General features: G+C 45.6%; 2 protein-coding genes across 3 annotated transcripts; one reads left to right on the top strand and one right to left on the bottom strand.

Annotated features, from left to right (window-relative positions):
- Positions 1–1,136: 1,136 nt before the first annotated feature.
- Positions 1,137–12,968, top strand: LOC147063023 (proline-rich transmembrane protein 4). The gene is made up of 4 exons (XM_085915555.1): positions 1,137–1,263; positions 7,045–7,745; positions 7,813–8,103; positions 9,448–12,968. Exons 2-4 carry the CDS (start codon positions 7,100–7,102, stop codon positions 11,424–11,426), a joined length of 2,916 nt encoding a protein of 971 aa, XP_085771681.1. The 5' UTR covers positions 1,137–1,263; positions 7,045–7,099; the 3' UTR covers positions 11,427–12,968.
- LOC147063024 (cytosolic sulfotransferase 2-like) lies at positions 12,840–16,555 on the bottom strand. 2 transcript variants are annotated; one of them, XM_085915573.1, is made up of 8 exons: positions 16,384–16,555; positions 14,755–14,904; positions 14,537–14,665; positions 14,348–14,448; positions 14,152–14,278; positions 13,969–14,066; positions 13,298–13,472; positions 12,840–13,222 (listed from the first exon to the last, which is right to left on the bottom strand). In XM_085915573.1, exons 2-8 carry the CDS (start codon positions 14,891–14,893, stop codon positions 13,107–13,109), a joined length of 885 nt encoding a protein of 294 aa, XP_085771699.1. In that variant the 5' UTR covers positions 14,894–14,904; positions 16,384–16,555; the 3' UTR covers positions 12,840–13,106. The 2 variants fall into 2 exon arrangements, with proteins under 2 accessions (XP_085771699.1, XP_085771691.1); XM_085915565.1 differs by having other exon boundaries at positions 15,893–16,555.
- Positions 16,556–16,629: the final 74 nt, after the last annotated feature.

Here is a 16,629-nt window from a genome sequence, read left to right on the forward strand (position 1 = left end):
TGTGGTTATATTATGCGTGCGCTTGTTCCAACAGCACCCCAGAAGGTGAGTGAGCAGGTGGGGACTGAAAAGCAGGCGCTAGGCCAAGGTGCAGCATGATGATGCAGAAAGATGGAGGCCAGCTCATATTCCAGCTTGCTATCAGCTACCCTCGTACCCTTCAAACAAACACAGACGCCATTTCAAATATGCACTTGAGGCTGCCTCTAGTCATGTCACTGATACAAATGAATCCAGGTTGGGTATTCTAGTGCTGCAGGATCATGCCCCCAGAGATAAATGTTCATGTTTTGAGTCATCACTATCTTTTTTGGGGTTTTTTTGCTTTGCGTTGTAAGCAAGCTGCTAGAATGAAGTAATAAAAAGTATTTTTGTAGTAGCTGCAGTTGAGTTGAGTTATGGAATGATAGGAGTGGCGGCGACTGGCATCAGAGCGCAGTGTTAAAGAGACACTGTGTTAAATGTACTGCCATCTAGTGGTACCACAGAGAGACCCAGCAGAAATACAAACCAAATGTTCTCCCAAAAGACTTCTAGCATTTCCTCAAGTGACAAAGTGAGTGCTTTCCATTTGTTACACAGCAGTCCGTACAACTTCCATTTTGTTTTGATTAACTACTATGTTCCTGGTTTTTATTGTTAGTAAAGCTTTTTTTCATGGTGGTAATTGGTGTGAAGAAAAAAAATGGAACCATTGTTATACAAAAAAAAAGTGGTTTGGTTGGATAGCATTACATTCAATAGGTAACATAGTTGGTGTAGGAGCTTAGTCGAATTAAAGCCGTAAGGTACAGAATCTATGACGTCACGATCCACTTGCCCAGCTTTGTGCGTGCGGGGTTGGGAAAAGCTTGCGTAATGTGTAGGCTGCGCTTCCATGGTGACTAATTGCGAGAGAGAGAGAGAGAGAGAGAGAGAGAGAGAGAGAGAGAGAGAGAGAGAGAGAGAGAGAGAGAGAGAGAGAGAGAGAGAGAGAGAGAGAGAGAGAGAGAGAGAGAGAGAGAGAGAGAGAGAGAGAGAGAGAGAGAGAGATGCAGCGCTGGGAGGGGGCGCGCCTCCCTCCCTCTCTCTCGTGCTCACTCGCTCGTGGTCAAGCCGCTCGCTCGCTCGCTGGCTCGCTCGCTCGCTCGCTTGCAGCAGAGTAAAACCGAGCTGCGAGCGTTCGTTCATTCTCCTCTTCGTCTTCCTCCAGTCATCAGCCGTGGACTATGGACACTTCGTCCTAACCGGCGTGGTGGCGCAGAGGAGGCGCACAGCGAGCAGGTACGTCAAATAAATTTTTTTTGGGGGGGGGTCGCGGAGGCTGCGGTGCGGTGCGGTGCGGCGTCACTTTTGCGCAGTGATACAATGTGACTAAGCGTCGTGACCATTAGAGGAAGCTACTGTAGTCAATTTCTCACCATTGGAATATTTTACCACTTGCTAATTTGAATATTGATGGGAGGAAGCAGTGAGGTGTCATTTTTTATGAAGTTGGGGCCTCCACAAATTGTAATCATGTCAAGATAATATTTGAGTGAAAATAAATTGAACTGTATTTGAAATGAATTGAAATGAGTCTTTTCCAGGTATCAAAAACACTATTTTATGATTTAATACAGGAAAAATGTTAAGTCCATTTAGAATATATTGTATTATATGAAAATGACATCACAGTTGCTCAAGGCTCAGGTAATGGCCAATTACGTTGCAGCTTGTGAATGTCACATGACCAAACTCCGAAAACAGGTGAGCCAGCCGCAATTGGTTCTGACTCATTTCCTGAGCAAGTGTGATGTTTCAATCAGCAGCCACTTTTTGAGAAGGACCAACATTTTGCTGCTTAATTCATATTCCGCAAATGCAAAATTGATCAGAATGGATAAAAATTTTTTTGAGAGATTAATTCAAAATACAACTAAAACTAATGATTAATGAATGATTTATGTTGTATCATCTAAAAAATAAAAGTGCTGTCTGACACACCAAGAAAACAGACACTATCAAATAGGAATATGAATATTTATGCCGAAGCGTACTTCTAATTGCCCTGGCTAATAATCGGATCTTGGCTCCCATGCTGCGTTTGTGGTGCGCCACAATTACAATGGCCTCACCTTAACCTGCCGTAGCTTTTTCCTCTTTCTACTGTATCAGTTTGACAAGGGTGTTGGTTTACAACTTTGCCGTGCGAGCGCTTGTCGAAATGTGCTCGATTACCAATCCCAGGTCAAACGGGCAGAATATCGGAAAGAGAAACGTAGTATCGGCCACGTGCAGCTGAGAGACTTTTTACGAGTTGATTCCGAGATTCCAATGAAATGGAAAAAGGATCGTGGGTGAAAGTCGTAAAGCGGTAAAGGATTACAAAGAATGTTTTAGTGGAGAGTATCATGAGGCTTTGTTTTCCCGGTCGCATCTCTGGCAATTCTGCATCGGCTTGTTGGCTTTCACGAGACCGAACCGGGAACCCAATTAGCCCGAATAAGAACTCGGGAAATGAAAACAGCAAGCACAGAGTGGAAATATCCGTTCCACTTCAACAAGTGGAGCGGGGCGTGGACGTTTTAGCAGGTGGACGGCGTGTCGTGTTTGTGTGCAGTCGCAACACACGAGTTTGTCTGGGGGCCAACGTGGTCGAGGATTCGCATAGTCTGGAATATTGGGGAAAGGAAACGGGTTCTACGTGCTACTGGACGGCAAGCGCGAGCCGCCAGATGAAGTCAATTCCGAAGAAAAACAACACGCCCTGATCCACTGGCAGGACAAGGAGGCCTCATCTTTCCTTCAAAGCAGCTCAGTAAAGATTTACTGCCCGCCGCTCATGGACGAGTTGGCTGGAAGAGGACAGAAGATAAGCCTTTTGTTTTGAATTGCGGGTGCTTGGGCTACAATAACGGCTTACCTTGGAGGCTTTTAAACAAGCAGTAGTTCCATACATATCTATCTGTCTGTCTGTCTTGCCAGAACTCAGCATCTTAAAACGTCACCACTGAGAAATCCAACCTTTCCAATCAGCACTTTTAACCGCTTTGTATCCAAACTAGCTGTCACAAATGTTTCAATGGCAAATGTTTGCCACACAACACTTGACTTGACTTGACACCTTTTATTGCATCCAGCTGCAAGGCAGTGAGACTTTAGCTTCCCTCCCTTGTTGCAGGCCAACACTTGAGGGAGGACTTATGATGTGGGCAGTGTCTTTTTTTTCCCCTGACAGTGTTTTGGCGCTCGCACAAGATTTAGCGTGCTCACTTGTAGTGTGCGTCACTGGGAATGTGGGGGCCGCTATTTGGACACCTGAATGTTCTCATTCTTAACTCATTCACTGCCAACCCACTTAATAGCGTCCATAACCGTCAATGGCACTAAATGACTTCAAAGATGCTCAGCGGCTTTTCTTCGTTGGCAATGAATGTCTTATTGCTTAAGCCGGAAAGAAGACACCATCATAAAACAAAGAGTATTACTCACGGTATATTTAAAACCATGTAAGGCCACGAGCTTAATGCTAACACATAATGGGAAACGCCATCCACAGGCTAGCAAATAGCGTCAATGTGTCGTAACACGAAATGCGATGAAACACAAACGGTGCAGCAACGCATCGAGACAGACAGTTTAACGATACACGTGGGTATTTAATGGAACCCCAGTTTACGAATGATCCAGTTTATGAGCAATTCCGTTGAGGAAGAACTTTTTAAAAGAATATTCACCTTTAGATAGAAGTGTGGCCACGGAAAGAATATTTGGCTGGCTACTTTTCATTGTGTTTTAACTCAACCACTTTGAATATTTAGTTATCCGGCCACAATGGACACGAGCAACCCAATGTGAGTGGATAAGCATTTTGTGCACGCCACTCTCGCCCCATGATGGCTACGCCCCTGCTAGACAATGAAATCTTCTGGATTTCAGGCAGTCAATATTTGCAGCCTGTGTGGGTGCGTGCGTGTTTCGGAAGGTACTCAAAGCAGCCCACCTTCCGTGACCTTCGGCCTTTGATCTGATGCGGTGGGGCTCAGCACTTTTAAGAGCAACATCCGTTTCGGACGGGGATCAAAAGCGTTTAGAGTCTGGTCTCCTCTGGCGGCGCGACCTTGCCGGCTGGAAAGGAGCACATTCGACCCTCCCCATGCACGTCTTTAAACCGCTCCCTTAAAAGCTCAGCGGGCGGCATTTAGGGGATAGTTGCCTATCAGCGCTTCAGGAGAATCAATTATACTCACGTTTATTTTTCGAGCTCTAAAAGGGAATTTTTCGCTGTCTTTAAAGGAGCAAATCTGTCAAATAAATGGAAAAAAGCTGGAGAATATTATGGAGGCAATCCACATGTTATTCCAAGGTGTGGAATTTTTAACGGTGACCTCCCCCCACTCCAGCACATACCAAGATAACCGCACATAGCCTTCCTCCCTCCCATTTCCCCGCTTCTCGCTGTCCACCTCCAGTCCATAAGGCAGTTAGTGCAAACACTATGTTGCTGTGGGCCAGCAGGAATATTCAAACACAGCCACTTTTTCCATCCAGCTTTGCTAGCTTGACTTTCTATTGTAGCTTTCTTCAGATTTGGACTTGAGAAGTTTGGGACGGCCCGCTTCGTCTTTGGAGCATCTCAGCTCACTTCTTCTCTGACCGACTTTGAATTTTGTTGCCACCTTGATAACAGAGAGTGTGGAAGTCAGCTTAAGTGATGGCCACTCTAGGATCAAAATAATCACATGCTGCTGTCATTCAAATTTCTATTCAAGATTCAAATAGAGTGTGATAAAAACACAACTACTTTTAGTAAATGCAAAAAAAAAAAACAATTTCAAACTGCCAACAAATTGATGTGTGTCCTAAGAAACCTTCTGTGGATATGAAAGGAAACATTTTGCTGCCAGGCTGTCTGGACGCTGGCACAGAAGAAAAAAAAAAATTCCACACACCTCCCCGTCTGTTCCATATGAACTAAGCAACATTATTCGTATTAGAAATGACATCAATAGCGTGTTGCTAACGGGATTAGCACCTGTTCCGCTACTTAGCCACGTGATCACGTGAGCAATGATGTCATCTCTCGCTGCTGTACTATTTCATATTGTCTGTAAGCATTTCCTGCCTGTTTTGGAGAAAGAACATATTGTGCAAGAGAGCGTGACGCCATCTCCACAACATCTCCGCTTGAGCAGAATGATGTGTCCTTTGGCCCCCGGGGAGAGCAACGGGCAACTAACATGATGGAAATAGTCAAGCTGGCTGCACCCATCTGCCAAAAAGGAAGCCAATGTGCCAATTTCCTTCTCTTTGGGGATTGCACAGTTGTTTCATTTCAACTCATTGAGCCAGACAAAAACATTCGTCTTGTTCTCCTTTCGAGACTCATTCATCGAAGCGCGCGGGCTTATTAAAAGCCATTTCTCAATGATGAGATTGTTTCCGTTGGGCTGCCGGCCAGTGTGTGCGGAAACCTCACCGCTGTGGGAATGGAACCTTCCTTCAAAGTATTGCCAACGGATAAAACGGCCGCTGCACTTTCAATCGCTTCATTCAATAAAATCAACTCGGCATGCTGGCTAACAGTTAGCGAGTTAACAGTCAGTCGACGTTCTCATTGGCTGACACCCACGTCACTCGATCCAAAAAGGGAAATCATTGATCTGATCAATCAATCAGCAAAATAAGATATGAAAACAAAATTTGATACTTTTTTGTCCATGTATTTGTCTATTTTTTTTTTTTGGTTTTAATAGTTGTTGTCATTTAATTTTAACCAGCCTGTCCTTCCTGCTCTACATTGAAATCTTCAGTCGTTCCCCTCGTTAGGATTTTGTCCAACCCTCCGCCCGCGGTCCTTTTTTTTTTTTGCTGTCAGCTTCATCTCATCACTCGGCCTTCTCCGCCGCCAGCCATCTTTGCCACTACTACCCACCCTTGTTCTGAAAAGATGCGTGCTGTATCGCTGGCCTGGAATTATGCAAGAAAGAAAGGAAGAGAAGTGAAAAAGAGGAAAGGAAGGGAAGGGAGTTGAACTGGTCCCAAGCCAGTCAGCCTGAAAGTAGAACAAGTGACTGAGACGGACGGGAAGCAAAATAAACACAGAGGCTACTGTTATGCCTCTGCATGAGCCATTGTACCATTGCGATAGTCCCAACGTCATCTGTCTGTGACTTTGAGAGCTGTCATTTTTTTTCCAAATGTGGAATAAAAAAAAAAACTTCAATGAGCTCATTTGCGTTAAAGGTGCAAACGAGTCGTCACGGCGGTGAATGAACCTTTGGTGACTCATTGGCTATAGAATGAGAGCCTACACACACACACACACACACACGCACACACATACACACACGTACACACACGTACACACACACACACACACACACACACACACAGAATAATTTCTGCTCCTAATGTTACACACTCAAGTTTCAGCACGGTCTTCTGCTCGGGGCGTTTCTCTCCGAGTGAGTCAAAGATAGAGGCCAGCGTGAACAAGGAAGGTTTACGTAAGCCGTGTGCTAAAAAAAGGAAGAAAATAATTTTTGGGGACAAGGGAAAGGCCAGCTGCTATCAGTTTGCTCCTTGAGGATTGTGCAAACCTTGAGACTTGAGGTGTTTCTTTGTGTCAGCACTATTTCACTGCTTTGAAGAAAACATCAATCAAACTGTCAACTCCCGTGACTAATATTTCATTGATTTATGACATACCGGATGACAAGATTCAAAAGCTGTGAAAATGGGCACCTGTTTGACAATCAATCACAACTCTGGTGACTTTTGCAACATTTGAGACTTTTGGGAAGGGGAGTTTTCATGAAACCGACTTGACACATCCTTTGTATGACGTGCCGCTTTGCAAAAGAAGTTCCGCTGACTCAGCGGACCAAATCCACACTATAACCCGAGACTATTAAAAACCAAGAAATGTATAGACACATACATTCCTGTAGTCAATCCTGAGTTTGCGTAATTACACGGTGGGCCAAATTTGGCCCGCGGGCCAGAGTTTGACACCTTTGGGTTTAAGGCATGTTTTTGGACGCTAAAATGTATTAATTTATTTATTTTGTTGTTCAACAGAAGCCCAGTGTGAGGATGATGTAACAGCAAGAGGCCCCTGCTCACCACTCAGGCCATGGCTTCCATGCCACTCCTTTTAGTCAGCTTCCTCATCTCCTCCCTCCGTCCAGCTGATGGCCAGGTCGTCATCGGCACGTCGCCTTCCTTCTCTCCTCCGGATCTTCCCAAAGACTCTCGAGCCACCACCAAGCAGACAGATGGATCCTGGTCGCCTTTGCCTCCCGGCGGGCGCAGCGCCGCGCCAGCTAAGGTTACAGCGCGGGATCGGCTGACAACAACAAATGCAGCGCAGCAAAGGCCGAGAATACCCTCCGCCGTGTCGACCCTTTCCTCTCCGACGAGGAGCCCTGGGACAAACGCGACCGGGCCTAAGATGGACTCCGGTAGCCCGCCACTCACAAAGACATGGAAGGAAAATGTGCTGGCTTTACCCTCCGCTGACAAAGCGGTGACACGTGATTTGCAGGGACTCGGATCAGGTAGTGCAAGCCTCATTCTTGAAAAGGAGGAATCGCTCGCGCCTGTGCCGCCGACTATCGATGAATCGGCTCAGTATGGACCGCGAGCGCAGACTAAAATGACAGATGTGCGCAATTCATCAGCGGTCGCTCGGGCTACGGAGCCGCAGATGACCACACAAATTGTCTCACGAGCGTCTGCAACGGTGACACGGGCCACGCCCCCTGCCCTTGCATCAACAGGTGAGGAACTCACCCCTGTTTCAAATCAACACTTGCACTTGACATTGTATTTTCTTCCATTTCTCAGGTGATTTGGAACTTCCCATTGATAGAAAAAAGGGGTCAGTGACTTTAAACGAAGCCTCCAATGCCACCACGGTGGGATCTACTGGAAAACAACCGCAGACTCCAAGACAGCCAGTTACCAATCCAAACGAGATTTCACTCCCAAAGATCACCACAGAGAAAGTCACCCAAACGACAACTACGTCCGGAATCCTCCTGGCTTCTGAGTTGGATCGGAAAAGACCGACCAAAGCAACAAACAAAATGACGCGTTTGGAGAGGAACAGAACACGGACAACTGTGCGGCCAACAGGTAACTTGTTTGACCATTTTCATGTGGACAAAAAAATCACTTTTCTGACAACCAAAGAAAATGACTTCAAAGGAAAGGGCAAGGCTTTTGAAGGTAGATCCAGATGGCAGCAGGAAAGGAAATAACTGGAATCCCTGGAAAACATTCATACAAAAGGAAAATGGGTTCAAGAAAAAAAATACAGAAGCCTTGGGTTGGGTGAACCAACGTGTGGTAAAGGAATAAGCGTTAGAAACTCCCAGAATCAAGTCGGTAATGAAAAGCAGATGTATAGAAAAAAAAAAGGGGAAAGTGTGACACACGGGCAGATTGTTTGGGAACAACACGGTAACGGCTGCACAGACAACATTTTGCACCACTTCCATGTGTGCGTGCGGTTTGGGGAACACTTCAGGCTGGAGGGAAGTTAAGCACACCCAGCTGGGCATTGTGGAATGTGTCCACATCACACCCCTGAAAGTTGCAAACGCTTTGACGGAAACACAGAGGTCAACCCAATAGCTTGGCCGCAAGAAGAAGTTGGAATTCAACAATGGTTCGTTAGCCTCTCCTTGTTGGCTGGTCACATGCTCCAAGAGGGCAAATAAGAAATTCCTGTATGACATCCTTCGAGGTCGCTTATATCTCCATAAATAAACCACGGCACATCTGTTGTCTCTTATATAGTCGACCGCTACGGTGTCGGTTCAGGAACAAAGAAATCAAGTGGTACGCGTCCAGACATCATGATGACAAATGAAGATGTTATGGAACATGTAGACATTACAATTTATTCCATAATGTAACCCTAATTAGGAAACGTAATTACCACGTTTCCATGTGCTCTGCAATACGTCTGGTGTGCTAACGACATGATTAGCATGATACGATTATATCTGAGATTATATATGTCGGATGTTTTGCCAGTCTAGTTGGATTACTTGACTGTAATATCCCAGTTGGCTGAAATGTGTTCTCTTGACCATGTGAACTGGTTTTATCGGGCCTCACGTAGGAAGTACTTACAGTCCATGATACTCGCAATCCTAGTTTAGAGCTTTCATTTGATTACTTGGTTATCTTCCTGTGGTGAAATCATATTTAGACCTCAGGCGGTTCGCTACATGACAAGCTAGCATAATAATGAGACTGGATTGGACCAGATGGTACAGTGATACACCCCTCTAGTGGCTTTAGCACAGCCTTTAGTTGGCAAGAGAATAAGGTCAGATTATATCTTTGAGGTCATATGTCTACAAGACCAGGCAGTTGCTAGGTGACTTTAGCAACTGACGCCTCCCTATCAACCACAGCTAGCTTGCGCTTCCATGAGACTCATGTCGTTGTTGTTGTTCTTTTTTTCAGCTAAACCAACGGTCATGGCTACCAGCGTCGCCCCCGTCACCCGAGCCAGCTTCATCGAACCGAAGACTCGCTCCATTTTATTAGCGGATCCTCATCAGGCTTCCAAGTCGCCCCCGCCTGCCAGCGCCGCACCCTCCCCAAATAGAAGCCTCATCTACTGGGGTGACCTGAGCCAGAATCTCACTTTTGCGTGGGAGCTACATGTCTACGGTTCGGCGAGCCTTTTCTTGCTTTTGTTTGCCGGCTCGGCTCTCGGGCTCATCTTGTCCCCGGGTTCGAGCAGTCCTCACGGAGGGGCTCTGGTGCTGGCCAACGCCTTGTTGTTTCTGGTGGGTGCGCTGCGGGCAGCTCTATTTCTGATCGATCCCTACGGGACGCATAAGATCCTCCCTCGTTCGGCAGTCGCGGCTATTTACAACCTGCCGCTCCACTTGCTGGTGTGGACGCAGGCCGCCTTGGCCCTGCTGGCCCTGAGGGGGGCCGGAGTGACACTTTTGCCTTCAACGTTGGAGCGTCCTCCCCTTGTGGCCGTGTTGGCTGTGCTCCAATGCACTCTGCTGCTGGCAGCAGATCTGTTTTCGCCAGCTCTGTCCCCCGTGGTGCCCGTCACACTCCAGGTTCTCGCCCTATGCTGGGGTCTGGGTCTCTGTCTGGGTTTCCTCTTCTATGTCTTCCCACGAATACGTTGCCCTCCCATTTCTCACCCCGGACTCACCGAAGAAGCCAGGAGAAAGGCTTGGACGGGCAGTAGGAGAGAAGGGATCGTTATCGGAAAGGTGCTGGCGGTTTGCGCGGTTGTCGGAGCGCTTTGCTGTGGGCTACATGTTCATGCCACCTTTTGGCTCTATGGACTTCTCGGGGACTGGATGAGCTTCAACTGGGGCTGGTGGCTGGTTCATTTCTGGGCCAGACTACTGGAGCTGGCCTGGGGCTTAGGCCTCCTTCTCTTAGCTTCGTGGGTGTTCTGGAGGCCCCACTGTTGCAGAGGAAGAGACGAGGGGGGAGCAGGAGATGGAGGAAGCGCAGGAGACGTGCCGTCCCCTGGCCATTCTGGACCTTCCTCTCAGCGGCACACGTGCTGGTCCAAGATAGTCCAGAGTCTGACGGGAAAACCGTGCAGAAAGTCCGATAGTAACGGCGTTGGAGCAGGAGGTCAAGCAGAGGTGCCCAACAACTGGGCTGGCCAGGAACGTTCTGGAGTGGACATTACAAAGAGTCTCATCAGGAACCATAATCACGATCAAGCACCCGCGCAACCTCAGTCCGTCAAAGATAGCAACCGAGTACGCAACCACAGGGGTCGTTCGGCAGAACGCGGTGTAACCGATGACTCCACGAGCTCCCTGCTGAAAATGCAGGCACTCGGACTGACTCCGCAACGCTCCGTCAGTGGAAGTCTGGAGACCGACAGAGACCCCTCGCTCTCAATGTGTGACTTTGATCTTCGGCCCCCGTCTCCTATTAACCTCACCCGCAGCATCGATGAGGCTCTTCACCGAGAACACCTACTCGAGGGGGGTAGCTTGTTTCACCCTTTTAACCAAAGTTCCCAATCGCCCTCCCTCGGATCCGGAGTCATACCGGGGCTCTGGCTGCGCAGAAACAGTGACCCTCAGTTTTCCGAGAGCAGCGAGGCTCCCACGGAGTCCTCCATGCCTCTGGGGGGAAGTGTTCTCAGCAGTGTGCCTAGCAGGCAGGTGACTGCTCCACCCACACCTTCCCATCAGGGTCACAGGTGGGCCGGGAACCAGACGGGAAACGTCCCCTCGTCCGTGTCTTGCCCCGTGTCGCTTCATCCCACCAGAATATCAACGGGACATCTCGGGGAGGATGGAGTGGACGACACGCGACCCTTCATCACACCAGACTCTGAACAGGGGCGGGGGAGGGCTACGAGGCCCGTCGGGTCACGCAGTTATCTGGAAGTCAGCCGACATGACGACTCTGCAAGTGTGAGCAGTGAAATTATTGACTTGTGAAACAAAACTCTGACATTTTTTTTCCCCCCATAGCATATCATCATCATCAGAGTGAACTGTTTGGCTAGGGAGCTTGCAAACAAACTAGCTTAGCGCCAATATGATGCGAGTCCAACACAAGGCAAAACATCCAGTCTACCATTGATCAGGGTACGGCACCCGATCCTGGAGGTTAAAATAGTTATTTTAAACTAAAAATGAAAAACGCGCTGGTGTAGATGATGTCAATTATTTGAGAACATTCTGTACATCGTCCAAAACGGATACATTGCGTTCCGAGGGATTTTTCTTCAGTAGGCCCCTCCTGATTGAAGTCATGAATCTTCCTAATAAAATCTAATTAGATCATCAAACGGTTGCCTGAGAACATCGCCAAACATCATTGTTACGGATAAAAGACAAAGTGAGCTTTAGTTTCTGTGTGCATATCAACAATGGTGTTTGCTTTCTTTTGTTTCTATGTTCCCAAGAGTTTTCATTTCAATTTTCCTCTGTCATGTAAAGAAACAATGTGCCATCCATGACTTTTGTTGTTTGCTTGTATTGGTTGTGTAAAACCGCAGTAATTAACTCGTCAAGTAAGCCCTTAACATGCTTGTCAGGGATGCTTTGGAATTGACAAGGGATTGGTTTAAATGGCAACCACTTCCATGCAGTTAACAGTATTGGGTGACAGCAATAGCATAAGACAGAACTCCGCTGAATTTCAACCCGCCATAGATTTCTAGGACTGCGCCGAGAAGTAACATCTGGCTTGGCATGAACACACTATCTATCGCTGCACTTCACTTTTCATCAAAGCACTAGACTGAAGTATTTTATTACTCGAGATGAAGAAAAAAAAAACAAGTGTCTTTCAAATATATTCGATAGAAGCAACAATGTAAATACTTTTATTTTTATGTTGAATAAAGATATATTTGAAACATAGTCACGTTTGTCACTGTGAAAGACAATCGAAAGTGTTTGTTTTTGACGACTGTGCTGTATTGTTGTTTTGATATCGGGACTTTCTTGGCTGCGCTAAGGATTGAAATATTGATTGATAGTATGAAAATCATTCCACTCCCTTTGAAAATGAAACAAGTATTTTTTGGGTTGGAGCTTGATTGAGCATGTGCAGTTGGTACGATGCAACAGAAGACTTATAATAATAATAATAATTATTTGTGTATTTTATTGGCTAATTATCAGCACAAGGATGATCATGACAGGATGACGTCCACTTTTCCCAGCGATGCTTAAGTTGTTTCGTGATTTCCGTCCAATGGCTTTATGTTGTGGTCTCCATTCCAGTGGATTTCAAAGATGATCCTGTCTTGTTTGTTCCCTTTGATTTTCTTCCAGACCAGAGAGAAAGTTCCGAGTGTGAGCTGTGTTGCCCCCCCCCCCCCCCCCTCGACAAAGCTTACATGCCATAGAAAACAAATCCATGTGTAGTCATATTCAGTATTAGCGCTTTTTATTTGGGTCATTTAACAATTGTTATTTCATTTTGTCGAATTTCATGTCTGGATTCAAATAAAAACTGAAAAGACGAAAAGATCCTAATTCAAGCGTACTGTGTTTTGTTTGCTGATCACCTCTAGCGACATTATATAACACTGTCGACAAGAAGAGCAATCTAGAAAAGCTCGCCGGTGTAGTTTGATGACATGTCTTGAAAGACGAACCGGTTTGTTAAATGACTTGGCTGCGAAAGCGCAATCCAGTAGATCCAATAAGCTGCTCGTAGTGCTCATCACAACGTTCACTTTGGCTCACAGTGAAATGATTCTTCCAGTCACCAACTTTCCCTTCAAAAAGGCAGAGAAATCAATTCCCCAAGGCATTCCCACTGAGCCGTCGGCAAAACAAATCTTGTTCCGTACCTTTTCTCATGAAAGGAGACACCTTCAGATTCATTAAGGGGGCGTTGGTGAAGTTGGTCAGTTTGTTGTCTCTCATGTTCTCAAACTCCACGGCGGTCATGATGTTTTCCTTTTCCTCGGCCGAGAGAGACAAGCCGAGGAAAGCGCACAGCTTGTCGATCTCGCGTCCCACGTCCTGCGCACGCGGAAGGCTTGCTCAGATGGCATCAAAACATTTGTCTTTCCATTCACAACACGGTCTAGCCACTCGGAAATGATGGAAAGCCAGACTTGCCTTGTCGCTACAATGCTTATGTAGTGAGAGGAATGGAAACATTGACCTATATGACCAAGCATATATTTACGTTAGCTTGCTAGCTAGCCTACACGACAAAAATACATTGTCACGATTTTTTGAAGCCTCATTTTTTACACTTGGCCTTTTTTGGTTATGTAGTAGTTAGAAATGGAAACATTGACCTGGAGCCTTAGGGCGGAGCATATGTTCACATACTAGTTAGCTAGCTAGCAAGCCTACGCCACAAAAATACATGGCCACGATTTTGAAGCCTCATTTTTTCACTTGGCATTTTTTTAGCATTCAAATTTGGCACATTCAGAAGATACGGTTGTTTTCACTTTAGCAGGACTTGAAATGATTTTAACGAGTGAAGCTATTGCTAACATTTCACCTCGGTCAGATCTTCATAGAACATGTAATGCAGATTTGGATACGTTTGCTTCTTCTCCCACCAGCCGACCACGTGCTGATGCCAAGCTCCGTACGCCACTGAAGCCATACAAGAGATTTATGACAACGAGCAAAAAAAAAAAAAAAAAAGAAAAATCCCACAGTGGTGCCACTTTGACCTGACTTTTGCCCTCCATGAATCTTTGCAAAAAGCCGTCCCAGTCTCCCGATGAGGGGTGGATGCTGTTCATGCGGCTGAAGTGGAAGAAGGACACGGCAACGTCCTTCGGGTTACGAGCCACGTAGACTGTCTGCTCCAAAAAGACGACAACCAATCTCGGCTTTTCATTTGTGACCTGCAGACATGGCGCACTTTTTACCTTGCACTTATTCTCCCAAAACGTTTCGGGGACAAGCTGGACCGGCAGATGAGTTTTAATGAGACGAGGAGTGATTGTGAGTTGGTCTGCCAGGTCTTTTCCTTGGTGAGGAAGAGAACAATTGTCAAATGTGCCCAGAGATACAGGTCTAGCTAATCTATCTGGGATAGATGTGACTTTTTTTTTAACCTTTGGGATGACCAGGAATGCAGAGTTCCAAAAATGGTACTCTTATATACAGAGGGAGGGATGTTTCTATCTCTGGATTCGCCTTTCCAAAGAACAAACGATCAAGGAGATAGCAGACCCACGTAGTTCCTGAAGTGATCATCAAAATAGACAGCCAAACAGGTGTTTTATTGATCAATGAATTGATGAGAAATTGTGATTCATGTTCAAAACCTCACCTGATTTCGGATAAGTGGCTATGACGATGTCATCTGGTTTGGCCTTGAAGGTTTTGACGTTTTCCCAGTTGTCAGTGAAGAATTTGGTCATGGGGACACCATGGAAGTCAAAGAGTTCTGGTCGAGGTGGCTCCTCCATCTGGTCTTGGGCTTAAATGTAAAAACAAGACGGTGAGCGCAGACATCAACAGTCATTCCTCAATTCAATTATGCAGTCCTGTATCGACCTTATGTGTTAATAATGAAAATGCAAATTGTCTTCACTTGCTCGCAGTTTTTGTTACCTTTTTTTTTTTTAATTTTTGAACACTTTTTACTTGTCTCCAATTTCGAAATGAGCTATTCATCAATTTAATTGGGAAGAAGCACAGTCATTATGGCAGTCCAAAGGAAACCACGATGAGAACGCGGACCTCAACAAAAATTGGTTTAACACCCCGCCTCTATGACTAACTTGTTTAGCCACTTGCTGCTATTCCTTCAACAGAATACTAGTGGCTTGGTGCTTAAATAAACTCACTTGGTGCGTAAATTTATCAATACATGTAGGTGAGATTGTACTTCAATATGCAGTTTTATGCTTTTTTTTGTGAGCTTTTTGGTTCTGTGACATTTTTCTCATTTTAAATGCAATTTATGAGTCGGTTCAGTCAAGACAAGTCAAGTCGGGGAGACTAGCAAAGTGCCTACAGCAATTTTGTGGAGAAGGAATTTTGAGGGGTTAACATCTCTTTTTAATTTTAAACTACAAAATACACCAAAATAATTACTGTTTGTCCCCACGGGGTCGCGGGCGTGCTGGAGCCTATAATAATAATATTAACAATATTTATAATAATAATAATAGTAATAATAATAATAAGAATAAGAAGAAGAAGAAAAAGTAGAGTTATTTATTATTTATGTATTGAAATAGTTCTTTGTTTTTCAACGATGCACACTGTTTCTCTCTACTTCCCAAACTGGCTATACCGTCAAGTCATATTAGAAATTCAAATGGCAGTGCACTCATTATACAAGTAAAATATTCACAAAATGTAAAACCATGTTGTGATGTAGAAGCCAAGCACCCAAAAAGATTGAACATGAATAAGCAATTGAAAAGCCATAATAAAGAATAATGCATCGAGTCACTCACGCTAGACTCCTGCTGGCTGTAGGTATCAAGTCGAAATGCTCCTCAAGCAAGCATGCAAGAGCATGTCATGTCAGTATGCATGAACACTTTTATCATGGCATATTTTATTGCCATGCTAGAATGCAAAACAAACCTACGACTTTTAAGTCAGAATTCTGAGAATAAAGTCCGATTTCTGACTTTAAAGTCAGAATTCTGAGAATAAAGTCAGAATTCTGAGAAAAAAAAGTCAGAATCCTGTCACTCCTCGTGTGTTTTTTTTTTCTTCACTGGCGCTAATCCTCTTCTGTACAAACCAGTTCATCCAAAACGGCGCGGCGTAGTGAGGTACAGAGCGGAGCGGAGTCCTGACTACTTTTGCGCCCTGGGTGAACCATCCATCAAAACCCCACAAACCCCCAATTTTTTATTTTTTGCAAACACCATCCGGTCCGTCATTTATTTATTGTACATTTTTCACATAACCCAATTGATGACGTGGATTCACTCACTTGGATTGCGCCCTGGGCGGTCGGCCACATTGCCAATAGCAAAAACCAGTCCTGCTAGTGAGTAAGCGCTTTCCAATCTGGGCTATTCTTAAGTATAGCCCAAGAAAGAAGAATCTACTTTATTACCGCTTTTCCTCAATCGCTTTGGTCTATTTCTCAGATGGGGGGGGACTCCGCCCGGCACCGGTACCCTCTCACCCGATGACCACCGATTGGCTGGCGACCAGAGGGTGTACCTTGCCGACA

The sequence above is a fragment of the Syngnathus leptorhynchus genome, chromosome 1 (genome assembly GCF_054491065.1).
Source record: "Syngnathus leptorhynchus isolate UIUO chromosome 1, UIUO_Slep, whole genome shotgun sequence".
NCBI classification, from domain to species: domain Eukaryota; kingdom Metazoa; phylum Chordata; class Actinopteri; order Syngnathiformes; family Syngnathidae; genus Syngnathus; species Syngnathus leptorhynchus.

Coding starts and splice junctions, on each gene's coding strand:
- LOC147063023 (XM_085915555.1), top strand. CDS start 7,100: ATGGCTTCCATGCCACTCCTTTTAGTCAGCTTCCTCATCTCCTCCCTC. Junction 7,746..7,812: donor CCCTGCCCTTGCATCAACAG/GTGAGGAACTCA, acceptor TCCATTTCTCAG/GTGATTTGGAACTTCCCATT. Junction 8,104..9,447: donor GACAACTGTGCGGCCAACAG/GTAACTTGTTTG, acceptor TCTTTTTTTCAG/CTAAACCAACGGTCATGGCT.
- LOC147063024 (XM_085915573.1), bottom strand. CDS start 14,893: ATGGAGGAGCCACCTCGACCAGAACTCTTTGACTTCCATGGTGTCCCC. Junction 14,449..14,536: donor CATTCCTGGTCATCCCAAAG/GTTAAAAAAAAA, acceptor TTCCTCACCAAG/GAAAAGACCTGGCAGACCAA. Junction 13,223..13,297: donor GTCTCCTTTCATGAGAAAAG/GTACGGAACAAG, acceptor GCCTTTTTGAAG/GGAAAGTTGGTGACTGGAAG.